Source organism: Podarcis tiliguerta (assembly GCF_965153285.1).
Source record: "Podarcis tiliguerta genome assembly, chromosome: 1".
In the NCBI taxonomy this organism is placed as follows: Eukaryota; Metazoa; Chordata; class Lepidosauria; order Squamata; family Lacertidae; genus Podarcis; species Podarcis tiliguerta.
This window is the reverse complement of record NC_139534.1, coordinates 27,368,147-27,391,475: the sequence shown is the minus strand read 5'-3', so window position 1 is coordinate 27,391,475 and position 23,329 is coordinate 27,368,147. Positions and strand designations below refer to the sequence as shown.

General features: G+C 40.6%; 2 protein-coding genes across 5 annotated transcripts in view; both read left to right on the top strand.

Annotated features, from left to right (window-relative positions):
* The first annotated feature begins 846 nt into the window (after positions 1-846).
* BBS5 (Bardet-Biedl syndrome 5) lies at positions 847-14,275 on the top strand. 4 transcript variants are annotated; one of them, XM_083412272.1, is made up of 12 exons: positions 847-987; positions 2,951-3,033; positions 4,252-4,317; positions 6,575-6,624; positions 7,457-7,584; positions 8,043-8,178; positions 9,399-9,494; positions 10,531-10,593; positions 11,400-11,534; positions 11,645-11,728; positions 13,710-13,733; positions 13,859-14,275. In XM_083412272.1, the coding sequence occupies exons 1-12, from the start codon at positions 926-928 to the stop codon at positions 13,958-13,960; spliced, it is 1,029 nt and encodes a 342-aa protein (XP_083268398.1). In that variant the 5' UTR covers positions 847-925; the 3' UTR covers positions 13,961-14,275. The 4 variants fall into 4 exon arrangements, with proteins under 4 accessions (XP_083268398.1, XP_083268400.1, XP_083268399.1 ...); XM_083412273.1 differs by lacking the exon at positions 847-987 and adding an exon at positions 1,112-1,511; XM_083412275.1 differs by lacking the exon at positions 847-987 and adding an exon at positions 1,536-2,026.
* A 1,486-nt stretch (positions 14,276-15,761) lies between these two features.
* KLHL41 (kelch like family member 41) overlaps positions 15,762-23,329 on the top strand; it is an 8,907-nt gene continuing 1,339 nt past the window's right edge. The window contains exons 1-5 of the mRNA XM_083409400.1: positions 15,762-17,091; positions 19,867-20,024; positions 20,106-20,213; positions 21,838-22,023; positions 23,068-23,214. Of these exons, the coding sequence (XP_083265526.1) occupies positions 15,982-17,091; positions 19,867-20,024; positions 20,106-20,213; positions 21,838-22,023; positions 23,068-23,214 (1,709 nt within the window). The 5' untranslated portion in view covers positions 15,762-15,981. The remainder of the gene's footprint in view (positions 17,092-19,866; positions 20,025-20,105; positions 20,214-21,837; positions 22,024-23,067; positions 23,215-23,329) is intronic.

Here is a 23,329-nt window from a genome sequence, read left to right as displayed (position 1 = left end):
CACATTGTACATTATTGAAAAATATTGCAGTTGCTGGCATCTCAAACTTGTATTTAATATGCATGCACACCTTTCCACCAACTAACAGAATACCTGTTGTCACAATAATAGTATTTAGTGATATTTCATGGCAATAATAATTTCTGAAAGCCTAGACATTTTTAATTTTATTTAACACATTTAATACCCTGCCTTTCCTCAAGTAGCCCAAGGGTGCTGAAAACATGTTTAAATAATTATTTTAAAAAACAACTTGACATTTATTTTTTTTAAAAAAACATAAAACCGCCAAACATGAAAACAAAAAGAAGAAAAATGCAATTACCCTAGAAAAACATAAGGAAAGCATTTTAAATCATTTCAATAAAGGAATGTTCATTTAGGGACCACCAGAATCCTTCCTATAAGTAAGGTTTTGACCATCTTTCGGCTGGCTGTTGGGAGATAACCCTCCCTCCGAGAGGGGCGTCATCCCTAGTCGCAGCCAGGCAAATTTTCTGAGGTTTTTAAATCTTGTTAGAAAACAACGCGCACAAATCCCACCCCTGCTTGAGACGGGGAGCTCGATGGAACGTTTATTATTGATACCCCGCCTTTCCTCCAGGGAACTCCAGGCGGCATATCGCTATTGCTCTACCCACTTTTCTCCTTGCAAGAGCCCTGGGAGGTTGGCTCGGCCGCCTGGCATTCTTAGGGGCCCAGGAAACCAGTTTGCTATATGCACCCCGCAGGCGCGCCTTGGCATCCCTAATTTGATCCGCCAAGCGGATCGCCTGCAGCAGAAAAGCACGCACAGCCCTAGAAGCCCGGAGCATGCGCACAACAGGCTTCTTCGCGCGCCGCGGAAGTTTGTCCCCAGCCGGCGCCCGTCGTGGAGTTGCCAAGGAACGGCGCACGGACGCCGAGACGGGGCCCGGCGGTCACCATGGCGGCCGCGGCGGACTCGCTGTGGGAGGACAGGGACGTCCGCTTCGACATCACCTCTCAGTGAGTGTTCTCGCGCGAACGGGGGCTCCCTTTCTCGCTGTGTCCCCCGCGCGGGCGGCTCCGTCGCGACAGGGAGTTCGCGACCCCGGCCTCGCTAAGTAGCCGTTGGCAAAGCGGCCGCTTCTTCCGGGCCTCGCGAGCCCGAGAGCGGAGAGCGCCGTTTCCTTCAAGCCTGTCAGCGCCATCTTGCGGGCGCCGAGGGATCCGCCCTCGCCGTTAAAAATAAAACTCTGGATTCGCACACGCGTCTTTGGTTCCCTACGTTCTCTAGGGCGCGGCTCTTCTCGGGGCTCTTTTATTTCTTAAGCGGGCTTCCTCAGGTCCCTGGACGCCAACGGCCTCTCCGCTCCTGAACACAAAAAGTCGCGCTTGATATATTATTATATTATTATGTCAATATCAATATTATTTATTGAATTGATATACTTTCCCTACACCTTTAAAGCCCGTCCGAAGCATATTTGTTCCTCCCTAAAAGAATTATGGCGTCGTACTTTTCAGGAATTGCTGGGAATTGTAACTCTGTGAGTCTTAAAATTTACTGCGCCCAGGATTCTTTTGAAGGGGGGAGATGTGCTTAAAATGCGGTTTGTACGCAGCCTCCGGATTAGATCTGCGGGTTAGCTCTTCTCTCGTTCACACAACCACTGTCACTCAGGCCCAGCCTACCTCACAGGGTTATTGTGAGGATGAGTGGGGCTGGGGGAGGGACTCCTTGGAAGAAGAAGGGGATAAAGAAGTGAAATCAAACTGGATAAACGGTCAAGGACAGTTATTAACTCTTTTCTTTGTATAGTCGTAATTTTTCGGAACGTATTTTGTATAGCCAACCATCTAGCTATATCTGCATTTTATTTATTCCTTCGCTGTGGCTTGTGGCTGACGCAAATGAAGATTTTTTAAAAAACTGGATAAAGTGTAGCCTGTCTTTTTTAAATTGATAATTGGTCAAATTGAGAATCTAAACTGCAGCAATATATCTTTCCATGGCTGATACTTAAGGAGAAAAAGGTGCCTCTGGCCTGGACAGAACAGACAAGTACGTGATTTTAGACTTGTTTATACAGGTTATACTTTATACAAACTGTTTCACCAGGTCTGTAAATATGTACCATGTGCCTGTTGATGCAAGATGGCGTGAATTCGCTGCCATGAGATGTAGTGATGACTATAAGTGTTGGGACAAATTCATAGAGGATAAAAGAGTGGCTATGCTGGTCATGCTGGCTAGGAACGGACCATTGCTACTTGCCCAATGTGACCAATTGCAACTTCGTAAATAAGTCCAGAAAAAATTGCTAGCTTGCTGGGGGCAAGGAGATTGACTGAGGAAGGATAGAGAGCCCTACCCTCCTCCAGCAGCCCCTCTGTATATCTGTGATGGGATGAAGAAGGGGTTTTTCCATCCCCTGCCAGCTTGCTTGGTTTCTGGCCTGTGCCTAGAGAAGGGACTGAGCACTTGGGCTGCTCATTCACCTTCATGGTATTCTGTGCACACACCTGTGTGTGATTCCTTGTCACTGGTGGCTACCAATGGATTATTTAAATAACAAGCTGGATTAATAGCACTTTAAAAAAATAAAAAGATAAACTTGTTTCTTTCAGAATGGAAACAAGCTTACCAAGACATCACACATTCCTCCATGCAGGGAACTGCTTTGATTGGAACCTACAGTTAAAACATTTGATTAACATTTTCAGTACTCATGAGAAGTAATGCAAAAAGCAGATAGGTGAATCATTGCACAACTCTGCCATTTCAATTAGTGTTTCATTTGGAAAGATGACTCTCTTTGGTTAGGGAGAAGACAAGTTTATTCCAAAGTCATTATAGATCTTGGATTTGTGTGTGTGCATGGTGAGCATTATTGTCCGAAAATGTTTCATTGGGATATTACTGGTTTACCTAAATAAAAGAAAACCAAGGGCTGAAGCAGCAACTTAACATGCAATATTGTTATAGGCAAATGAAAATGAGACCAGGAGAAGTTCTCATTGACTGTTTGGATCCAATTGAAGATACCAAAGGAAACAATGGAGAGAAAGGTACAACTTCTGGTTTCTATTGACCCTTTCTCCCTCTTTCTCAAGTGCTACCAGCACTCTGTTCCAAGCTAAAAGTTTGCAGGTTCTTGTCAGGCAGTTTTTGGAGGGTTATTTCCCACCTTCCGCCCAGCGTTATTTTATTGTTTCACAAATGTGTGTTCTTCTGCATGCCTGGGGGATTCCCAACATATGTAGAAGCCATGACCTTATATTTGGATTGCAGCATTTTGCTTCCCAAGTGATTGGCACTGGGCCATCTGAGTTTGCTATTATTAGAGATTACGATGATGTGTCAGTGCAGATGTCCAAGATCGCCATGTGTATTTATTTATTAATTATAAATATTTATAACTCGCCTTTATATCCCTTCCTTGTGATTTATGTAGTATCAGCTCCCTTTTGTCCCCTCCTGCAGATCTTAGATAGTATGTAGGTCCTGAAAGATTTTGACTTGGTTGCGGTAGTTTGCTTGCCCAATCTCTTTTTCTAATATAGTTGCAGTTCACTCATTTCTGCTTATTTTCTTGTACAGCAGATTTTAATGGGTTATTATTCTTGGAATTCTGCATAGGAAAATAGGAATCTGCCTTACACTGACTCAGACCATTGGCCTATTGAGCATTGGCCTATTGCTGTTTACGGTAACTGGCTCTCTAACGTTTCAGTCAGGGTTCTCTCCCAGTGCTACCTGGAGTTGCTGGGAGTTGAACTTGGGACTTTCCAGATGCAAAGGAGATGTTCTACCACTGAGCAATGACCCTACCCCAAATAGTAAACTCATTCTCTGAGTGGGAATCTTTATGTAGTCAAAATATCACCATCCATGCACAAGAGGTATCAGTAGGCTTGTGGAGATTGTTAGATTTGCAGTAGTACAAAAGCGTCACAAACTGAGCAAGCCAAGTGACCACAGAATCAAAAGCTGGCTCTTTGGGAGAAAAAACCAAAAATGTGGTGGGGCTGGAATGCAGTATATTAAAGAAGGTCATGGCTGGCTGAAACCCAGGACAGGAGTGCTCCACGTTTTGTTGCACATCCCACTTGTTTGTTATATATATATATGACATTAATAAATGGATGGGGGATACTGGGTGTAGAAGATCCTGACCCGAGTACATAGTATTGAGTAGGGTAGCCTTTGAGTTTTCTGGCTGTCTAGTATTAGAATAATTTTGCAGTAAATTATCTGGTAACCCCCCCTTTTTTTTTAATTTCCAGGCAGACTTTTGGTAACAAACTTGAGAATTATTTGGCACTCCATTGTATTGCCTAGAGTCAACCTCTGTAAGTATCCCTTCCTTTGTTTCTATACCATTAAAAAAAATAACTGGTCAATCAAAAGCTTTTCTCCTTTACATGGTACTGCTGCTGTTTCAAAGAGAAACATTTACATCCCAGTGTTAAGTGCATATGCTTGAAAGTAAGTCCCAATAGTTTCAGAGCTGTGAAACACCATTAGGATCAGAGTGGAAGGCTCTGGTTTTACTGTAACCTTCATCACTCTATTAACGTTATGTATACTATATTTGTATTAGTAGTTAGAATTGACATAATTATTCCCGTGTAAACAATGCATTGGTAAATGTTCTCAAAACGTTCTGGAAAATACTGAAAATTCTAACTCTCCTTAGGTATATCTGGCATTCTTGAAAATAAGAAAGCCTTCCAGACTTTGCATTGTCCTTTACCAACTCACACTGCAATTGTCTATTTTCTTTGTGGGGAGCACACAGTGTTTCATACTTCCTAAGGTCACTTCATATAAAAAGCGTTCTGATTCAGCATATGACTCATCACACTACTAACTTTAAATGTTGGACAACTTTCAGACTGATACAATATTAAAAAATTATAAATAAGGATGACGTACTGTGGCCAGACTCCTTTCAGGTCCAGTGTGCTGGCAACCAGAAACTTGGTTTGCCCTTTACTGGGTTATAAAACTAGGTGGGCAGAAATTTTTCAGGCTGTTCTCATTTGCTCATGCTCTTTATCAAGGGCATGTCAGCTTAGCTATTACGCTGTTTTTCTACAGTATATCTAGTCTAGTAAGATACAGTTACCTGCCAACAAATAGTATTCTTCAAAGTGATGTTAATTCTGTTCATATAAATAGCATTTGTGGTAGCTTAGCTTTTTGTAAACATGTAGTTAATTGTGGACAAACGTGGGTTGGGACCTGAGACCATGGATAGACATAGCTTGGGGGGGGGGGGTAGGTCTGCACCATACATCTCTTATATAAGAAAACTCAGACAACAGCATTAACTATCCTCTGGCAGCAGCCACTACATCAAGCTTCAAGAAGGCCACTCTTAACAGTGTGCTCAGATACTTTGGCACTTCTTCTTGAACTTTTCCACTGCCGACTGGTCATTGAAAGGACTTGAAACTAAGCTCTTGCACCTGAGATTGCTTATTTTTTTCCTCCTTCCCGATCCATTTTCCTTTTGTGTCATGTCTTTTTGGATTGTTACCCTGAGGGAAGGAACTGTCTTTGTATGTGTGTTTGTGTGTGTGTTGTAAGGTTTTTCAATTGAAAAGTAAAATAAAAGTTTTGGAGATAAACAACTATGCACGTGTCTTCTCAAAAGCAAGCAATGCTGTGGGGTTCCTGGAAAATTTCTCAAGCCCTACAGCAGGGTGACCCAACTTTTCTTTCCAAGTGGGTCCCAAGAGTACTTTGACATAGAATCTGCAGGCTCCACACTGCCTTGTTGCACCCAGGGGAGTAGGAGCGAGGCCAAAATTTTATGTCCCCTGGCTTTGGGAAGGCAGCACAAGGACTGTGGGGGGGCCCATCGAATGTTGCTGAGGGCCACGAAAAAGGCATTGAGGGCCACATGTGCCCCTTGGGCCACGTGTTGGACCACCCTGCCCTAGACAGTGATTAGCCTGCTTTTTTTACTTGTATTCAGTAAACAAAAACAAAAAATACCGAAGGTGCCAAACTTGGTTAAACTGTTTTGGTATCTGTTCATTGTTACTATGAAACAGAAAATGTTCCATGGAAAAATAAGCACTGGAAAAATTGCAGCCTCTGGTTATTGGAAGCAAGTCTCATTAGACTGCAGTGGTATAAACAATTACCTGGGAGTAGGTTTAGTTTAATTTAGTTGGGTTTACCTGTGAATCGATTTACTATTATAGTAGCAGCACGTGTTCCTGCAACTGCAGTTAGTACATAGCTGTCACACAGTGATTTCATTGGGAGGAATTCAATTTAATGGTGGGCTCTTCTGATCATTCCTTCAGAGCAAGAATTTCTGCTTGCCAGATGGAAATACCCCCCTCTCCTTCCCCTTCGTGCTGTTCTGGGATTTCTTCTGATCCTCCAGAGCAGATTTGGGGGAGGTGGGGTGGAGAGGGAGGAAGACCTGTTGTGCTAGCGGGAACCCTTGTGTTGGAATCAACTAGCACACCGGGTTAAGTTTAATTTGGGCAGTTTTCTATTCCGGACAACAATACATACCAGACAGATATCTGGAGATATTCAATGACATCTTTAACAATACTGTTTTTGTTTTCCCTGATTCCTTAGCTGTTGGCTACAATTGTTTTGTAAGCACAACAACAAGAACTGCTAACTCGGTGAGTTTATGAAACAAATTTTGAATTAGAGAGTATTTGGAAATATATAACATGCTCTCGTCAAATGACATGATTTTCCAGTTCTTCTAAAAAACATTTAATTGTCAGCAAGTCCTATGAATTTCAAAAGCAACAAAAAGCCTTGTGACACCTTAAGGGCTAATGACTATATTATGGTATAAACTTTTAGACAAAAGTCCACTTCATTAGCTCCATCAGTGCTACCTAAGTTGGCAGAATGTGTGTAGAGAGAGAAAATGTGGAAGCAGTAAAGTCAGAGAGAAATGAAATGCAGAAAAATACAGATTACAACATTTAAAGCTTAGGGGTTGTATTCAGCTAAGTCATATTCAGAGTGACCAGTTGATTTCAGTGGGTATCCTCTGAATTTGACTTAGATGGATACAACTATGTCTACAAAATAAGTATATGCAGAATAAGTAAAGTGAACATTCACAAAGTAGTGTTGAGTGTAACACAGATATCCTGGCACTGGTAAGTTAATTAATACTTGTAGTGGTAAAAGACAAACAGTTCCAAACAAACCCCAATTAATTACTTAATTAATACTAGTAGTGGTATAAAAACCCTTTTATAATAATAGTAATAAATTCCTGAATCTAATAAAGTGGACCCTATTATTCAAAAGCTTGTAGCAATTGATTAGTTTTTAAAGTGTGAGAATACACTTTTGCTGCAACAGACTAACATGGCTGCCACCCTGGAAATTGTTACTGGTTTCCAATTATACTGAGAATACATTAAGATTGTTAATTTATTTTGGAAACTGCAGTACTAATATACTAAATCTTATAAATCTTTTCTCTTACAGAAATTAAGAGGCCAGACAGAAGCACTTTATATATTAACCAAATGTAACAATACACGTTTTGAATTCATATTTACAAATGTGGTTCCTGGAAGCCCCAGACTTTTTGCCTCTGTTATTGCTGTACACAGGTACTTGAGCTTTTTTTATTTTAAAAAGTGTTAGTCTTGCACAGAAGCAGGAAATGCTAGATGAAGCACAATCCTAATGAAGTTAGTTGTTTTAGTTGCATATGCCATATAATCAATAAATTTTAGAATGAAAGGTTTGCATATATTTTGTTCCGTGAGGAAATGGTAATAATTTGGGATTGGCATTCATATGTATGCAAATACACAAAGCAACCCTTATATTTCAAGATAAGAATATTCTCAGGATGGGCAGATAAATGGCTTTTTAGGATAAAGGATCTTATTGAGGAAAGGCATCCCATTGTGGAGGTTTCCCTTCAAGCTAAACTCAAGAATCTCTGGCATAATTACTTCCATGTTGCTCAAGTTAGAAGAGGCAAATTGGTTAGGTGAGGAGTATAAATATCCCCCCCCCCCCATTTTTATCATTGTTTGAAACCGTGTTTTATTATTCCTAGAGCTTATGAAACTTCAAAAATGTACCGTGAGCTTAAGCTGAGATGTGCATTAATTCAAAACAAGCAGTTGAGATTGTTACCCAAAGAACAAGTATATGACAAAATAAATGGTGTCTGGAATTTATCTAGTGATCAGGTACAGTGGAATATATTCATAAACTGAAATTAAGAATGTGATTTTTTAAAAGCCTTTCCTGCAAAATCTGTCAAAGAAGTTCTGTAACCACCTTGTGAAACCGACTACTTGAAAAATACATGGCACTGAGGTTCAGCAGAATATTCTTAGCTCTTTAATATTTATGTGCAAGTTCTGTCATATTACAGTGGTACCTTGCAAGACGAATGCCTCGCAAGACGAAAAACTCGCAGGACGAAAGAGTTTTTCGTTTTTTGAGTTGCTGCGCAAGATGAATTTCCCTATGGGCTTGCTTCGCAAGACGAAAACGTCTTGCGCCTTGTTTTTAAAACCGTCAATGCATTCCTATGGGAAACCGTCAATGCACAGTGCTGCTTCACAAGACGAAAAAAATCACAAGATGAAAAAACTCGCAGAACGAATTAATTTCGTCTTGCGAGGCACCACTGTACTTGAATTTCATAAGGCTGTTTCCCGAGAACCGTGAGTGGAAGTGAGGAGACTTCCCTGCCCACTTTACTGTCCTGTCCTCCAATCCCCAAAAGTCACTCCTGAGGTTCAGGGGACCCTCCATTGTGGTATTGACTGGGTCACAAGGAGCTGCTGGAGGAGAGGGAAATTAACCAAAATTGGTCAGAACCATGTTAGGAAAGAAGAGCTATCCTGGCACAAGTTGGTTCTGCCTAGTTTCAATCAGTCCACCCATCTTCCAGAGTTCTCTGTATCCCACCCCACCCCATTTCACAGGGTCCCTGTTCCTGAGGGGAAACATTTAAAAGGCCACTGCAGAAGGTGGGAAGGTCACTTCCACAAGTTTCCTTTGTCTTGCATTTCTCAAGATGCAACCCATATTCATTTGGCATGTGAAACAGAGTGTGGTGACTATTTTAGTGTGTGAAAATAGACACAAAAGCAATATTGCAGAGCAAAAAGTTATTTTTGTAGACTGCTATTTTAACTTTGGCATATGTTTCTTGCACGCCACTGAACTCGAACGGTATATTATTTTGAGTCCTGTAGATGCAATGGAAAGCTTCTTATACTGTACTATGGTTCAACCCTGGTTTGCTGCAGTAAGGGTTTCACCAATGGATTTTGTATTTAAATGTGAGTTTTAGTAAATAGAAAATCCTATTCTCTTTACATTTTAAATGCAGAGGGACCTAATATAGTGTTATAGAAGACTAGTACCAACTAATTATAATTTCTCTCTTTCCTAGGGAAATCTGGGTACCTTTTTTGTTACAAATGTAAGAGTAGTTTGGCATGCTAATATGAATGACAGCTTTAATGTCAGTATCCCATATCTACAAATTGTAAGTACAATAACAGCACAATATTTTTGCCTAAATATTAATATGGGTTACCTTATTTTAATTGTTGTATATATAATTTCCAAAGGAATACTATGGAATTTTTGGGAAGTGTCAATGGATATTAATATAAACTTGATAAAGCTGACAAATCTTAGAAGTACATAGAGTCAGCCTGCAACTTGCATGGGGGGGGTTACATTTCAGGGATTGCGCCTGAAGCCAAAATTGTGTATGGTCAAAACACATAGGGTTCAGTGGCGGGTGGGATTGCCAAAGTCTCTTTTTCCCAGATGCCCACCCCCTCTTTAGTTTTAATTTTTAAATTTGCAAAGCACATAGAGCTGAATGTGCACAAGTTAAATGTGCATAAGTTGTGGGTTTACAGTATGTATTTCCTCTGGTGGTTGAAATGAATAGTCTTTTAGCTGGATGATGGTGAAGGGGTACAGTGTCTTTGGTGTTAGAGATAAGTTTGCTGTGACATGCATTATCTAATATTTCCTTATCAGGCAGTGCTTATGCAGAAATACACTGATGGATGGACAAAACTTTGTGTTTGGTCAGCTTTTAGGCTTGTAGAGAGAACATGGAGGCTATTCCACCTCCAAAATCTGCAGTCAGATTCACATACATCTTTGCATCAGGCCAATAGCATTTCCTCTGTACTGAGGAATTCAGCTCATAGCTCACACTCTTTACCACTATGGTACACTAGTTTTTTAAAAAACATTGGTCAGTTTATATGGTTTCCATGGTATTTCACCTGTGCTGCTAGCTGAGCATTATAGTTGTTTTTTGTCAGAGGCATATGAACAGAATTCTTATCAAAGTTTCCAGATAAGATATTTTCCAACTTTCCAATGTTCTCAGTGTTCTTCTCCACTAAAAATTCATGTGCGTTTATAATTACAAGTGACTGGAAAGAGAGTAATTCATGGAGTCAGTGTCAGTAATTTCAGTTAATTCTATTAAGGAGTCATATTTCAGTCATTCTTTTTAACAAAAATTTTTTTGTTTGTTTTTACTTTTCAACCAGCGTTCAGTAAAGATCAGAGACTCCAAATTTGGCTTGGCACTTGTCATTGAGAGTTCTCAGGCGGTAAGAACTCAGTATATTGTACTTCCTTCAGTTTTTTAATCATTCCATACAAAACTCTATTAAGACATTTCTAAAACATCTTCAATCAAGCACCTATACTTGGTGGTATTTATTCCTGAGGAAGTTGCTGCTTTGATTAGGATGTCATGGTAGTATGATCTTTTCAATCTGAAGAGCTTAGTTATGAGTTCACAGAATAATGACTATGATAAATGAGCACCAGGTGACTAATCAAATCTCTGAATGAGACACCAGCGTATCAGCTTGGTCACTTGCTATTTTTGAGTGCTGTGTCCCTGTAAAAGTTTAGAGTCTTGAAATGATTTGCTACTTAGTAGTTCTTGGGAGTAGAACTGTTTGTGAATAAATAGCTTCAGAAACGCAATTTTGAATGTGTCATTGCTGATTACTTTCCACATGGCACAGTTGAGATTAGTACTTAAAAATAGCTTTCAACCTGGAATTGTTCTGTTGTTTTTGTAACACTATATTTACAATTATAGCCATTCATAAAAATATGGTGACTAATAATGAACATGTAACGCAATGCAAAGCCCCACTAAATTGCTATATTTATTTAATATAGATGTTGTATTGCGTCAATATATCTGAATGTTTTAAATAATTGAGCATGATTCAAATTGATAATGCTTTGCCTCATCTTCCTAATAAAACTGTGGCTTATCGTTGTTACAGTGTAACATTTTGTAGCACAGTTTCAGCCAAAATGGTTTTACTGAATTTGGGTCATCATACTGTGGGATAACAATCGGATATGTTTTCTTTCAACATATACTCTCTTATAGACTGGTGGTTATGTGCTTGGATTTAAGATTGACCCAGTGGAAAAACTAGAGGGAACAGCAAAAGAAATAAAATCATTGCATCAAGTCTTTTCAGTTAATCCTGTATTTGGCGTAGATTACGAAATGGAAGAAAAGGTATTCCTATTTTAAAAACACGATTTATAGAAATTAAACCAGCTACTATTTACTTAACAAGATTTAAAGATTAGATTGAAAAGTGTTTTCTTTCATTTATTAATTTTCAGCCTCAGCAGCTAGAAGATCTGACTGTGGAACAAATACAGGATGATGTAGAGATTGAGGCAGATGAGCAGACAGATGCTTTTGTGGTAAGGTTTTACAGAAAAATAATAATCCTCTGTTGATTTACCTCGAATTCTGTAGTCCTGTGCATACTTTGACCCTCCCCTGAACTCTGTGACGCAATTCACACATCACCGTAAATCACAGTTAATGGCTTACTGTAAATGCTGCCTGATCACTTCCACTTCACTCCTGCTCTAGTGTGTGTGGGATGATCAAGCGGGAAAGCTTGGCTTCTCTCCCTGACACACCCAAGAAAAAACCATGATCCCCATTTCTGATATCACGGTAAACCTTGTGGCTTGATCCTCCCACTTGCATTATGGGAGAGAGAAGTGGAAGTGATTGGACAGCATTTATGATAAACTGTGAATTATGGCTTACTGTGACTGGCCCAGCACAGCTTCCTTCTGACCTACAGGGTCAGGGTGTGCATCACTTAATGTTTCTGATCCTATGGGAAGATTACAAAACTTTGTGGAATGGATCCAAATATGCCTAGTGCAAGCGCAGAGGGACTTCTGCTTGTGAAAGGCAGCCCCACCAAATTGGTTCCTGTGCTTCCAAAGCCCCTGTACTCAATCCCACATTGTTTCCCACATTGGAGGAAGGGAAAGGAGAATGTTAGCCGCTTTGAGACTCCTTCGGGTAGTGATAAAGCGGGATATCAAATCCAAACTCTTCCTCTTATTCTTTCAGAGGGTCCCTTGACACTTGGGAGCGGGTGTTTTTTGGTAATGGAGGACTAGAGTGGGGGGTGGGGGTGGCCAGGAAAGCCCCACTGCATGGAGTTCCATTCATTTCTGGGTCCAACCCTATATTTCACAGAAAAATTCTTGGTCGTGAAGAATGGGAGACTACTTGCAGTAGGTTATATCTTGCTCACCTGTGTGTTTCATACTCATTTGAGTTTGTGATTAAACAGAGTGGCTCCATTTCAGCTTGCACTCACCTTGAAGCTATGCTGTTCTTGTGGTCCAGCTGCATGAAGTGATAAGAATACACATGATTATTTTTTCCCCTGTAAAAGACAAACAAAATAAAACTTCTGAGGTCTTTTAAAAGTCACCTTAATTCCAGAGACCCTTGGGAGCAGGAAGGGGAAATCCTGTAGCACAGACAGAAGTCCCTTGCACAGTATAGTGAGCACCTGTGACAATACATCTATTACAATCACACTGGATTTTTCAAAGGTCAAAATGCTGTCACATATCTTCTACCTCTTTAGTACGCCTTCAAATATCTGGTGAGTTGTTAAGCACCTTTGGGTTCCTTACTTCATTCAGGAAAGAAATGTGAATAACTTTCTCATGTGAATATTTCACTATTTGTTTGACAGTCACCAAAGGCATGACACTAGAACACATTTCTTAAGAGTGTTAATGCTGTTGAAATAATCAACAGTCCTGACCTCTGTTTCAGTGTGGTGTATCAAAGTGAAAAAAGCTGTTTTAATTACTGCTCACAATTGCTGTAGGTTATGTATGATCGAAGCATTTCCTTTGTGTTTAAACAAGCTGGCAGAAAACTGGCAGAAAAAATTACTTTGTTTAATACTATATTTTATAAATCTGTCAGGGCGAAGAGATTTTTCTTTTATTTCATAGAGTGTAAAATGGAGTTACTCATACTGAATAAGGGGGAAATAAAACAAAATGGCAGTACATGGTTTTAATAACCACTTCAGATATAACAGATAATTAGATCCAAAAGTATTTAATTGAACTGAGTTACTTGGTGTCTGTGTTTGAATTAACAAATGTTCAATTCTTAGGCTGCAGTACTATCCAGTTACCTGGGAATAAGCCCCATAGAACTCAGTGGGGCTTCTCAGCAGGCATACACAAGGTTGTGCTGTTTATAATTAAAACATTTAAGATGATCTATAATGTTAATTGTAGGCCCACTGATTTCAGTGGGTCTGCTTTGAGTATGACTAACATTACATAGCACCCTTAGACAATTACTTTTTAAGGTTTTTCATTTTTTTCTACTTTTCTGTTGTAGGCTTATTTTGCTGATGGAAATAAGGTAAGGTTTTATTTTATTTTTAGTGAAAACTTAATAGTGTGTTAGTTCCTAATGGGCTAATTGATTATACAGTATTAACCTTTGTTTTCTTGCATTTCCTCTCTTCCTCATTTCCTGAAAAAAAGCAACAGGACCGTGAGCCTGTTTTTTCTGAAGAGTTGGGACTTGCCATAGAAAAACTAAAAGATGGCTTCACACTGCAAGGACTCTGGGAAGTAATGGGTTGACATTATTTTAAAGCAACATTTCATTAATCTGTTTAGTCTCTAAAAGTCATGTATTGAAAAAGCTATAGCTCCCTGTTTTATAACGATTATATTTACAAGAAAACTATTACAAGAAGGAAGAGATAATGATGTACAGTGTATAGTTGTCATGTTATAATAAAAATATATTTGATTATATATTCATGGAATGTACAGTTTTGTAAAAGTATACAGTGCTTTCAGTGGTTACATTTAAAATTATTTTAAAATACTTGCTTATTTAGAATATGTGTTGGTCTCATATGAGTGTAAATAAAAATATTTTTAAGGAAATAACATGAGATAATACGTGGTATTTCTGAATTTCCAACTATGACCCAGTCATTAAATCTGTTCAATATTTATTTCCATTTTACTTACTAGCTATTACCGACTATTGATTTGGTGCACACTGACCACACCATTTGTGATTCTGCTTTGCCAGTAACATCACACCTGGGGATTCCACTGAATTCCACCTGGGAATTCCACTAAATAAAGCTTCACAGTGATAAATTCCACCCATTGTCTTCAAGAGAGTCCCAAACAGAATGACATGTGTGTGTGTGTGTGTGTGTGTGCGCGCACATGTAAAATGGCATAATACTATAATTCATCAAAAATTTCATTCCAGCTTTGTTTTTGTCAAATTTGTTTATCTGTAGGAGTATCACAACATAATTTTTCCATGCAGTGAACTAACAGTATGCTGCATGCAAAATTAAATGTCAGTTATTGTTTGAGAGAGGCAGCTGCTAAGTTTTCACGAGACCATACCATGCACACAATTTCTGTAAATGGAAAAATGTCAAATGACTTCTTCATCCAGCTGTTATTTTAGCAGCTGATCTGTTGCGTATACATTGAGAAAAAACCCAGTTAATCTTTCCTAAATAAGTATGTAGGGCTAGCTCCAGATTTAAGAGTGTAATCCTATGTCTACTCAGAAGTAAGTTCTGTCGAATTCTGAGGTTTACTGTCAGGTAGGTGGAGTCAGGAATGCAGCCTAAGTTACACTAGGTCCCATTGGAATCACTGAAACTTCAGTTACTCATGACTAAATTTTTCACTACCTTTTCAATGGAGCATAAGTGTGACTAATTTAGTCCTATATCCAACCCATTTCTTCTGATGAAAGATATTAAAGGTGAATTTCAGTAAATTGTAAAAAATTTCAAGGTTGGTCCATTTAAAATTAGAATGTATACGTCAGTAGTAGAAGAATTGTACCTGTTGATTCATTTAATAAGTAGCCACTGTGTTCCCAGAAATCTTACGTTCTTGCTTTGACTCCAGCAGCAGCTCCTTTATCATTCTTGAATGATACGAAAAGTACACCCAGTCTGGCTAAGCACACATACTAGATCACTGACATTTTGGAACGCAATCCTGCTTTTATTTTAAATCAGTGGACATTTTCCCATTGCTTAAAGGGTGAATATGTTATTAAATGAAAGTAACTTTATATTTGTATCTAGCAGATATTTCATAGGAATTTGTTTGCATAGGCATAGGCACTGGCCTGATTTTTCTGAAACAATCTTTTAAATGAATGCAATGACTCAGTTATGAATGGCTATCATGGTTCCACCTGCTGGCTTCCACTTTTTCCCATCTTGCTTGAGTAATATTAGCATTTTAAAGACCTACTTCATAGTAACTGCCTTGGTTCTAATTCTGCACCTTTGCTGACTGCAGGTGCTAACTATATTCTGTAAGTAATCTTGGTGATTCAGTGTGTGTAACCAAGTAAAAGTGGTTCCCTAGTGACTAAAAGCAACAGTTGCTTCTTTCAACCCATGACAGCTGCAAGCTCCACTCTTCTTTCCACGCCATCCACCCTAAATTCCAGCTTGTGAAAGTCTGTACCTATATTTAGCTGGCAAGATTAAATTACAGAAGCTTCAGGCCGGGCAGAGCACATTGATCTGCCTTTTTCAGGCAGACCTAGGTACCAGCAAGAGGGCTCTCACTCCTACCTCCTCGCCCACTCGTTCCACAAAATGGATTCCCGAAGAGAACTTGCGGAAGAGCTTCGGCTTTATCAATCCACTCTTCTTCAAGATGGCCTTAGGGAACTTTTGGAAGAGAAAAAGTTTGTTGATTGTTCCTTAAAAGCCGGGGATAAAAGTCTCCCTTGCCACAGACTGATTCTGTCAGCCTGTAGTCCTTATTTCCGTGAGTACTTCTTATCGGAGCAAAGCGAGGAGAAAAAGAAAGAGGTGGTGCTGGACAATGTCGATCCTGTCATCCTAGATATGATTCTTAAGTACCTTTATTCTGCAAGCATTGACCTCAACGATTCTAACGTGCAAGATATTTTTGCTTTGGCAAGCCGCTTTCAAATCCCTTCCGTTTTCACTGTCTGTGTTTCTTACCTCCAGAAGAGACTTGCTGTTGGCAATTGCCTGGCCATCCTGAGATTAGGTCTCCTCCTCGACTGCCCGAGACTTGCCCTGTCCGCCCGTGATTTTGTGTCAGACCACTTTGTGAAGATTTGCAAAGAAGAGGACTTCAGGCAGCTCGCCCCTCACGAATTGATCTCTGTGATTTCGCCAGACAGCTTGAACATCGAAAAGGAAGAAGTGGTTTTTGAGGCTGTGATGAGATGGGTGCAAGCGGATAAAGAGAATCGAGCAAAGAACCTCGGAGAAGTGTTTGACTGCATCCGCTTTCGCCTGATGGACGAGAAATATTTCAAGGAGCATGTCGAGAAGGATGAAATCATCAAAAGCAACCCAGATCTTTCAAAAAAGATTAAGGTTATTAAAGATGCCTTTGCTGGGAAACTGCCTGAGCCAACCAAAGGTGCAGGGAAATCGGGCAAAGGAGAGGTTAATGGTGACGTGGGGGACGAAGATTTGCTTCCTGGTTACCTAAATGATATTCCGAGGCACGGGATGTTTACTAAAGACCTTATTCTTCTCATAAACGATACTGCTTCTGTGGCTTATGACCCCACAGAGAATGAATGTTACCTGGCAGCGCTGTCGGAACAGATTCCCAGAAATCATTCCAGCATAGTCACTAAACAGAAGCAGGTTTATGTAGTGGGAGGACTGTATGTGGATGAAGAGAACAAGGAGCAGCCTTTCCAGTCATACTTTTTCCAGGTATAAATCTCTGGTTTGTTTGGTAAGGGAAGAAATAATTGAACTCCACATGCTAAAAACATAGCTTTTGTGTGGCTCCTTTGGTGTGCAACTTTTCTCTAGGAGCTGTACATCCTGTATTGTCTTTCTAGTTCAAGGTCATAAGAGTTTAGAAATCCAAAAGTGCATAATAATTTTATCCTGTAATTTTACCATTGACCCAATAATTTCACCACTCCTTCCAGATAGCCCTCAATCCTCTTTCCCTTTCTAAACTGTCTAATTTCCTCTATAATATTAGAACATTCTCCTCTAAAAGCTTTTTTAAAAAAACATTTGCCAACAGCACCAACTGTGTTGGTCTACCAAACGTTATTGACGTGAAACTGAAATTGTATTGTATAACAGAAGCTGTGGCATCATGTGTGCTCTGACTTAAAATCACAGCTCTATCCTGGTGAAATGTCTGAAAGAACCTACTCACATGCAGTTCATACTTGCATAAATGTGAGCAGAGTGGGGGCAGAGCCAGCAGGAACGAGTGCAATCCCACTCCCCTTGAATGTCTGCTCAGATGAACATCTGAACACGTGTAAAGTGGGTTTTTAATGTGGGCCTTAGCGTCCTGTCCATATTTATATGTTTTCTAGTTTGCTTTTGTTTCTTCCCTGTTTTACATCATATACATGCCAGATCCACACCATACATTTAAATTCTATTTAAAGCACATGGCTTCTTCCAAAGAATCCTGGGAACTGTATTTTCTCCCTCACAAAGCTACAATTCCCAGCACCACAGCCCCCAAGATTGTTTGGGGGATCTGTCCATAGTTAGACATTCTAATACAGTGAGTCCTGATGGGCATAACACCTGCTCTACACACACACACACACACACACACACACACAGAACAATTCCAAGGGTCTCCCCATTCATTTCAGCAGCTGCAGTTCATATTTATGGACATTGCTTTTGCAGGCTGTGTGCATTCTGGGCACATGTAGACTTCTAGGTCAAAATGTGCTACATTGCTCACTTTGTTCCTGTTCTTTTTTAAGTTCATCACAATGTAAACTTTCCCCTGTCAATAACTGAGCCCAAATATCTTATGCCATTGATGGAGTGAAGCAAGATGGCTCATTTTGTCTGCAGTACTATTGTTTTGCGTTACCTGCACAAGCAGCAGGTAGACCCCCCCCATCCTTTGCCTTCCCATCTCTTCTGGCACAGCTGCAAGGAAGAGATTAGAGGCATCTGTGTTCACTTTTAAACCAATTGGAGTTCCTTGTTGCATCGGAACAGTTTGATTAGTTTAAGCAATTGTTAACCTGTATTTTCTAACAAGCCAAAATTGTAAGCCTGTTGGAACAGGCCATAGTTTAAAATAACCAGTGTTTCCACAAGTTCGGGCATAACAAACAACTGATAAATGGAGGATCCTATTTGCAACCTATTAGAAGGTAGTTTATATGTTTCGAGCCACTGTCCTACAATAGTCCACAGGGCGTGATGCCATCAAAAGGGTTTCCCTGATGACCTGGGTTGTTGGTCTTTATTAGTCCAGCTAGCTGCTTTTCTTCTATTTCTCTATTTACTCTTTATTCCTTCTACTTTTTCTTTTTTCAATCCCCCACCCTACCCTCAGTATAGCCTCCAAGTGACTGGGGCATATTCTGGCTGCTCACTGAGCCAAGGCTCTGTCTTGGCCCATCATTACACAAGCTGTATTTAAATTTAAATATTCATCCACTCACTTCACCTGTCTTGTTCAGATTTCTTTCTCTCCTGCTCTCACCCAACACCCAAATAATTCAATTCTGGCTGCTTTAAAGGGAGTGTACATTCTCATCCCAGTTCATGTTCACCACAAACGATTGACATAATAATGGATCTCCTTTTTGCAATTGGCAAAACATTTTGCAAAAAAAGAAAGCCCCCTGTTCAGCTTAGCCCAGGGTGAGGCGCTACAATCCAGAGATAAATTCCACACCTCTGTGAAAAACATGTCCAGGTAAGTAGAGGAATTGGTGGGAAGGCAGGGGAGATAAAATAGCTCTTGGAAAGTTTGAATGTGAAACAGTCATAAAAAATGAAGAAAAATGTATAGCCATGAAAACATAGCAAGCAGCATTAGGGCAGGGCATAGTTTAGTCATTTTCAAAAGGTGCATTGGGACTCGCAAGTTTGGTACAGAGGTCTGGTGGGGTGGAGGACTGTATAATCAAGATACAAGTTGGGGAAGCTTGTGGGATGGGACTTAAGAAGACACACAATGCATCAAGGTTTTTAAAATAGGGAGAAGGGGAATGTTGTCATGGATCAGATCTACTTATTTGTAATCTCTATACGAGCCTACAGATGATATCTCTGCTAGCCAAGTCCTATATGGGAAACATTTAAAGGTAGGCTAGAGTTTTGGTAGGTTATCCCTCCCCCAAATCATGTGCACACACCCAAAGGGTGTAGCTCTCACCTTCCGAGTTCTTTTTCCAGAAGTACATTCAGAGTCTTCACTGTGTGTGGTTAAAAGTCAGGATGGGAGGAATGGATTCTGTACTGTTTCTTTTCTTCACCTGCTTATTCTACCTTTTATCTTACAATGTTCCCACCCCCTTTTCAGTTTTCCTTCCTTCCTTCCTTCCTTCCTTCCTTCCTTCCTTCCTTTGCACAGTTTGCTACTACCTCTTTGAGCGCTCTTGTTTTACCATCTTTCAGGCCTATGTACTCTTTTGTATGTCTTCTTTTTGTATGTCTTCGCTAATACTTCTTAATTTTGAATTTTGGAAAAATATATAGTTGGATACCATCACTTCCGAATGGGTTGGTCTTCCTCCGCTGCCATCAGCCAGGTGCCTGTTTGGACTAGGTGAACTGGAGAACAAAATCTATGTAATTGCAGGCAAAGACCTCCAAACTGAGGAGTCTCTGGATTCAGTACTATGCTATGATCCCACGTAGGTGCCTTCATATTGTTGTGTTTACTGGAGCTTCTCGTTGGATTTTCTGTTGCCTTACTGGGTCCTCTTCCATTCCAGATCCCTCAAATGGAATGAGGTCAAAAAGCTCCCCCTCAAAGTCTATGGTCATGCTACTACTTCACACAATGGAGTTGTATATTGTCTTGGAGGAAAGACTGATGATAAGTGAGTACTTCAAAAGTGTCCCAATGGTGGGGGAGGGGGGGCATGGTAAAACGTTTCTACTTGTGCCCTGTTTCAACCCCTGATTAACCTTGATTAAAGTTGGTGCCCATGTAACCATAACTGAAGTTAAAGGCAGTGGGGAAATTCTGCTGCAGAGAGGAAAAGGGCTGGAACCCATGATCGTATGAATTAGTATTGATTGATTGAAAATATATACCACCCTATACCCACAGGACACGGGTGGCGCTGTGGGTAAAACCTCAGCACCTAGGGCTTGCCGATCGCATGGTCGGCGGTTCAAATCCCTGTGGCGGGGTGCGCTCCCGTCGTTCGGTCTCAGTGCCTGCCAACCTAGCAGTTCGAAAGCACCCCCGGGTGCAAGTAGATAAATAGGGACCGCTTACCAGCGGGAAGGTAAACGGCGTTCCGTGTGCTGCGCTGGCTCGCCAGATGCAGCTTGTCACGCTGGCCACGTGACCCGGAAGTGTCTGCGGACAGCGCTGGTCCCCGGCCTCTTGAGTGAGATGAGCGCACAACCCTAGAGTCTGGCAAGACTGGCCTGTATGGGCAGGGGTACCTTTACCTTTACCTTTACCTTTACCCACAGGTCTCAGGGAGGTTCACAATTGCATGTCCCATTGCATGTGTCCAGTGTCACCATACTGGAACCTCAGCCTATAGTTTTAGAAATATCCAGCATTGGTTTTTGGCTGTGTGTATATTATGCAACATTCTGGGGTAATATGTTGATTTGCTCTTGAACTATACTGTAGCAACAAATTGGCTGAGGATGGCAGAAATAATGGAAAACTTGTAACATATACAGAAGAGACCATGGCAAGTTAATGAAATGAGCCACTGCTGAAAAGAAGAATGGGTATTCCATTAGTTAAATATCATGGGAGCGGAACATCATCCTCTTTGTATGCCGCCTTTCCATAGTTAAAACCATGCTCAAGGCAGCTTACAGCATAAAAAGATTTGCCTAAATGTAGTCAAAAAGAATAAATAAAAAGGATGCCAAAATGTACATGACCAAACTGAACGATTTTCACATAAATCATAAGTTCTAAATGTAAAGATACAAAAAATTAGTAGCAACAACAGCAACGAAAACTCCTAAATAGTACCCAACCCAAGAGACTGTTCAGCAGCCTCAACCTTTGTAGCTGGAGTCAGTCCAGGCCCTGCCCTCCCATGCCAGGTGGGGAAAGGACTGCAAGGCTGGGAGCAGGTCTTCCATCTCAAGATGCTGTGAGGTGTTTTCTCTGAGGACTTTCGATCCAGACCACAGAAGCCAAGGCAGCCATTCTAAGAAAGGATAGAGAAAAATATTAGGAAGTTGACATCTGCAATATAAATAACAGAAAGAACTCAGGATACAAATTAATGCATTATCTTCCCATTTACAGTCATGGGATGTTAAGGTGTTTGGCATATCTATCTAGAAGTTCTTTCTTGGTCCTAGCGTGTTATGCTTGGATTGGATTTGAAACTATTTTCCAAATCTGAATGCCTGTTATCCTCGAAGTGGAAATGTCTTGCAAGATGTTCACACCTTTTCGTTGTGACCGCCGAGTTGTGATTTCTGAGAACAATTCACGTTGTTTCTTTCTCTCCACAGAAAATGCACTAACAGAGTGTTTGCATACAATTCCAAGAGGGGAGACTGGCGTGATCTTCCCCCTATGAAAGTGGCTCGCTCTATGTTTGGCATCGCTGTCCATAAAGGCAAAATTGTGATTGCAGGGGGCGTTACCGAAGAGGGCCTCTCAGCTTCCGTTGAAGCATTTGATCTCACCACTAACAAGTGAGTGTGATATCCAGTCTCATTCTCATTGGCCACACCTATGCTGGAGCTTTCCCCACTACAGATATGCAGAAACCCACTACCAAATTCACACAATCTGTCTTGGAAAGGAGTGATTGTGTTTAGAATGACAGTACCATATTGCCTCCCTTCTTCCATAAGCAGAGGCAGCCAATGCAGCAGTGATTTGGGGGTAGGCAGTTGAAGGAGTGGTGGTGTCTTAGCGGTGGCATTGCACTCATTGAGATGGGATGAGGTGACATGGCAGGGCTGGTGGAGCTCTGGAGCTCTTAGCAGCAATGGTCCTATAGATGGGTGTACACCTGCAAGGTGACCGCCACCCCGTGTTAGAAACTGGGATAGCAAAGCAAGGAGCCAAATGGCTTCTGGGAACTGGGTTGTGGGTGCCAGAATAGAATGTCGTTGCCACCAGGGTGGGTGGGTCGGCAACACTTTTTATTATTTAAATAAGCATTAACTAATACACAATTCACATAAGTGACACGTTGTTAATAGAAATTGTTAGCAGAAATTGTTAATACATGTTTAATTTGGTGTTTGCAATTAAAATATTGGTACCGTACTTCAGTTTTCAAAACGTTCTATTCTTCGTTGTTGAACTCCTCGTTGTCTGTTGTTAGCGTATACTTCAAAACACATACATTTCAGAAATCCTCAAGTGTCAGCCAGGCACAAAAAAATGGCACCCAGATTTTTTGAGGGGCTCCCAAGTGGAGAATCTTTAGATGCAAAATGCGCCTGGCGCCCTGATAATTTCAAACCCTGCTGCCACCCCAGAACTCCCCCTGTTTTGGCACCATCACCTCACCATATGTTGGAGCTTGGCCAGAAGTTTTCCAGCATATCTGAGAAAGTGTGGGTTGTATCCAACATTTTCACTTCATTCCTTGAAGGAGTTCTGCTCACAGAAGGAGTCCTTGCATGAATGAAGTGGAAACAATATATATATATATTTCCTGCTCTGCTGTTATACTAAAGTTATGTTTTAAAAGTGAGCATTATCTAATATTTGTTAAATTACAGATGGGAGATTATGCCAGAGTTTCCACAAGAGAGAAGCTCCATTTCTTTAGTTGATCTGTCTGGCTCCTTGTATGCTATTGGAGGCTTTGCTATGATTCAGCTTGAAACGAAGGAATTTGCACCTAATGAGGTGAACGACATCTGGAAGTAAGTTGTTTGAATATTACTCTTTTTGCTAATCAAAGACGGTAACTGCATACATGTTGGCCAGCACTCCTGCTGAACTTAATGGAATGTGCTTCTGAGTAGACATGTATAGGAT

Coding starts and splice junctions, on each gene's coding strand:
- BBS5 (XM_083412273.1), top strand. CDS start 1,378: ATGTCAATATCAATATTATTTATTGAATTGATATACTTTCCCTACACC. Junction 7,585..8,042: donor TCTGTTATTGCTGTACACAG/GTACTTGAGCTT, acceptor TATTATTCCTAG/AGCTTATGAAACTTCAAAAA. Junction 8,179..9,398: donor GGAATTTATCTAGTGATCAG/GTACAGTGGAAT, acceptor TCTCTTTCCTAG/GGAAATCTGGGTACCTTTTT.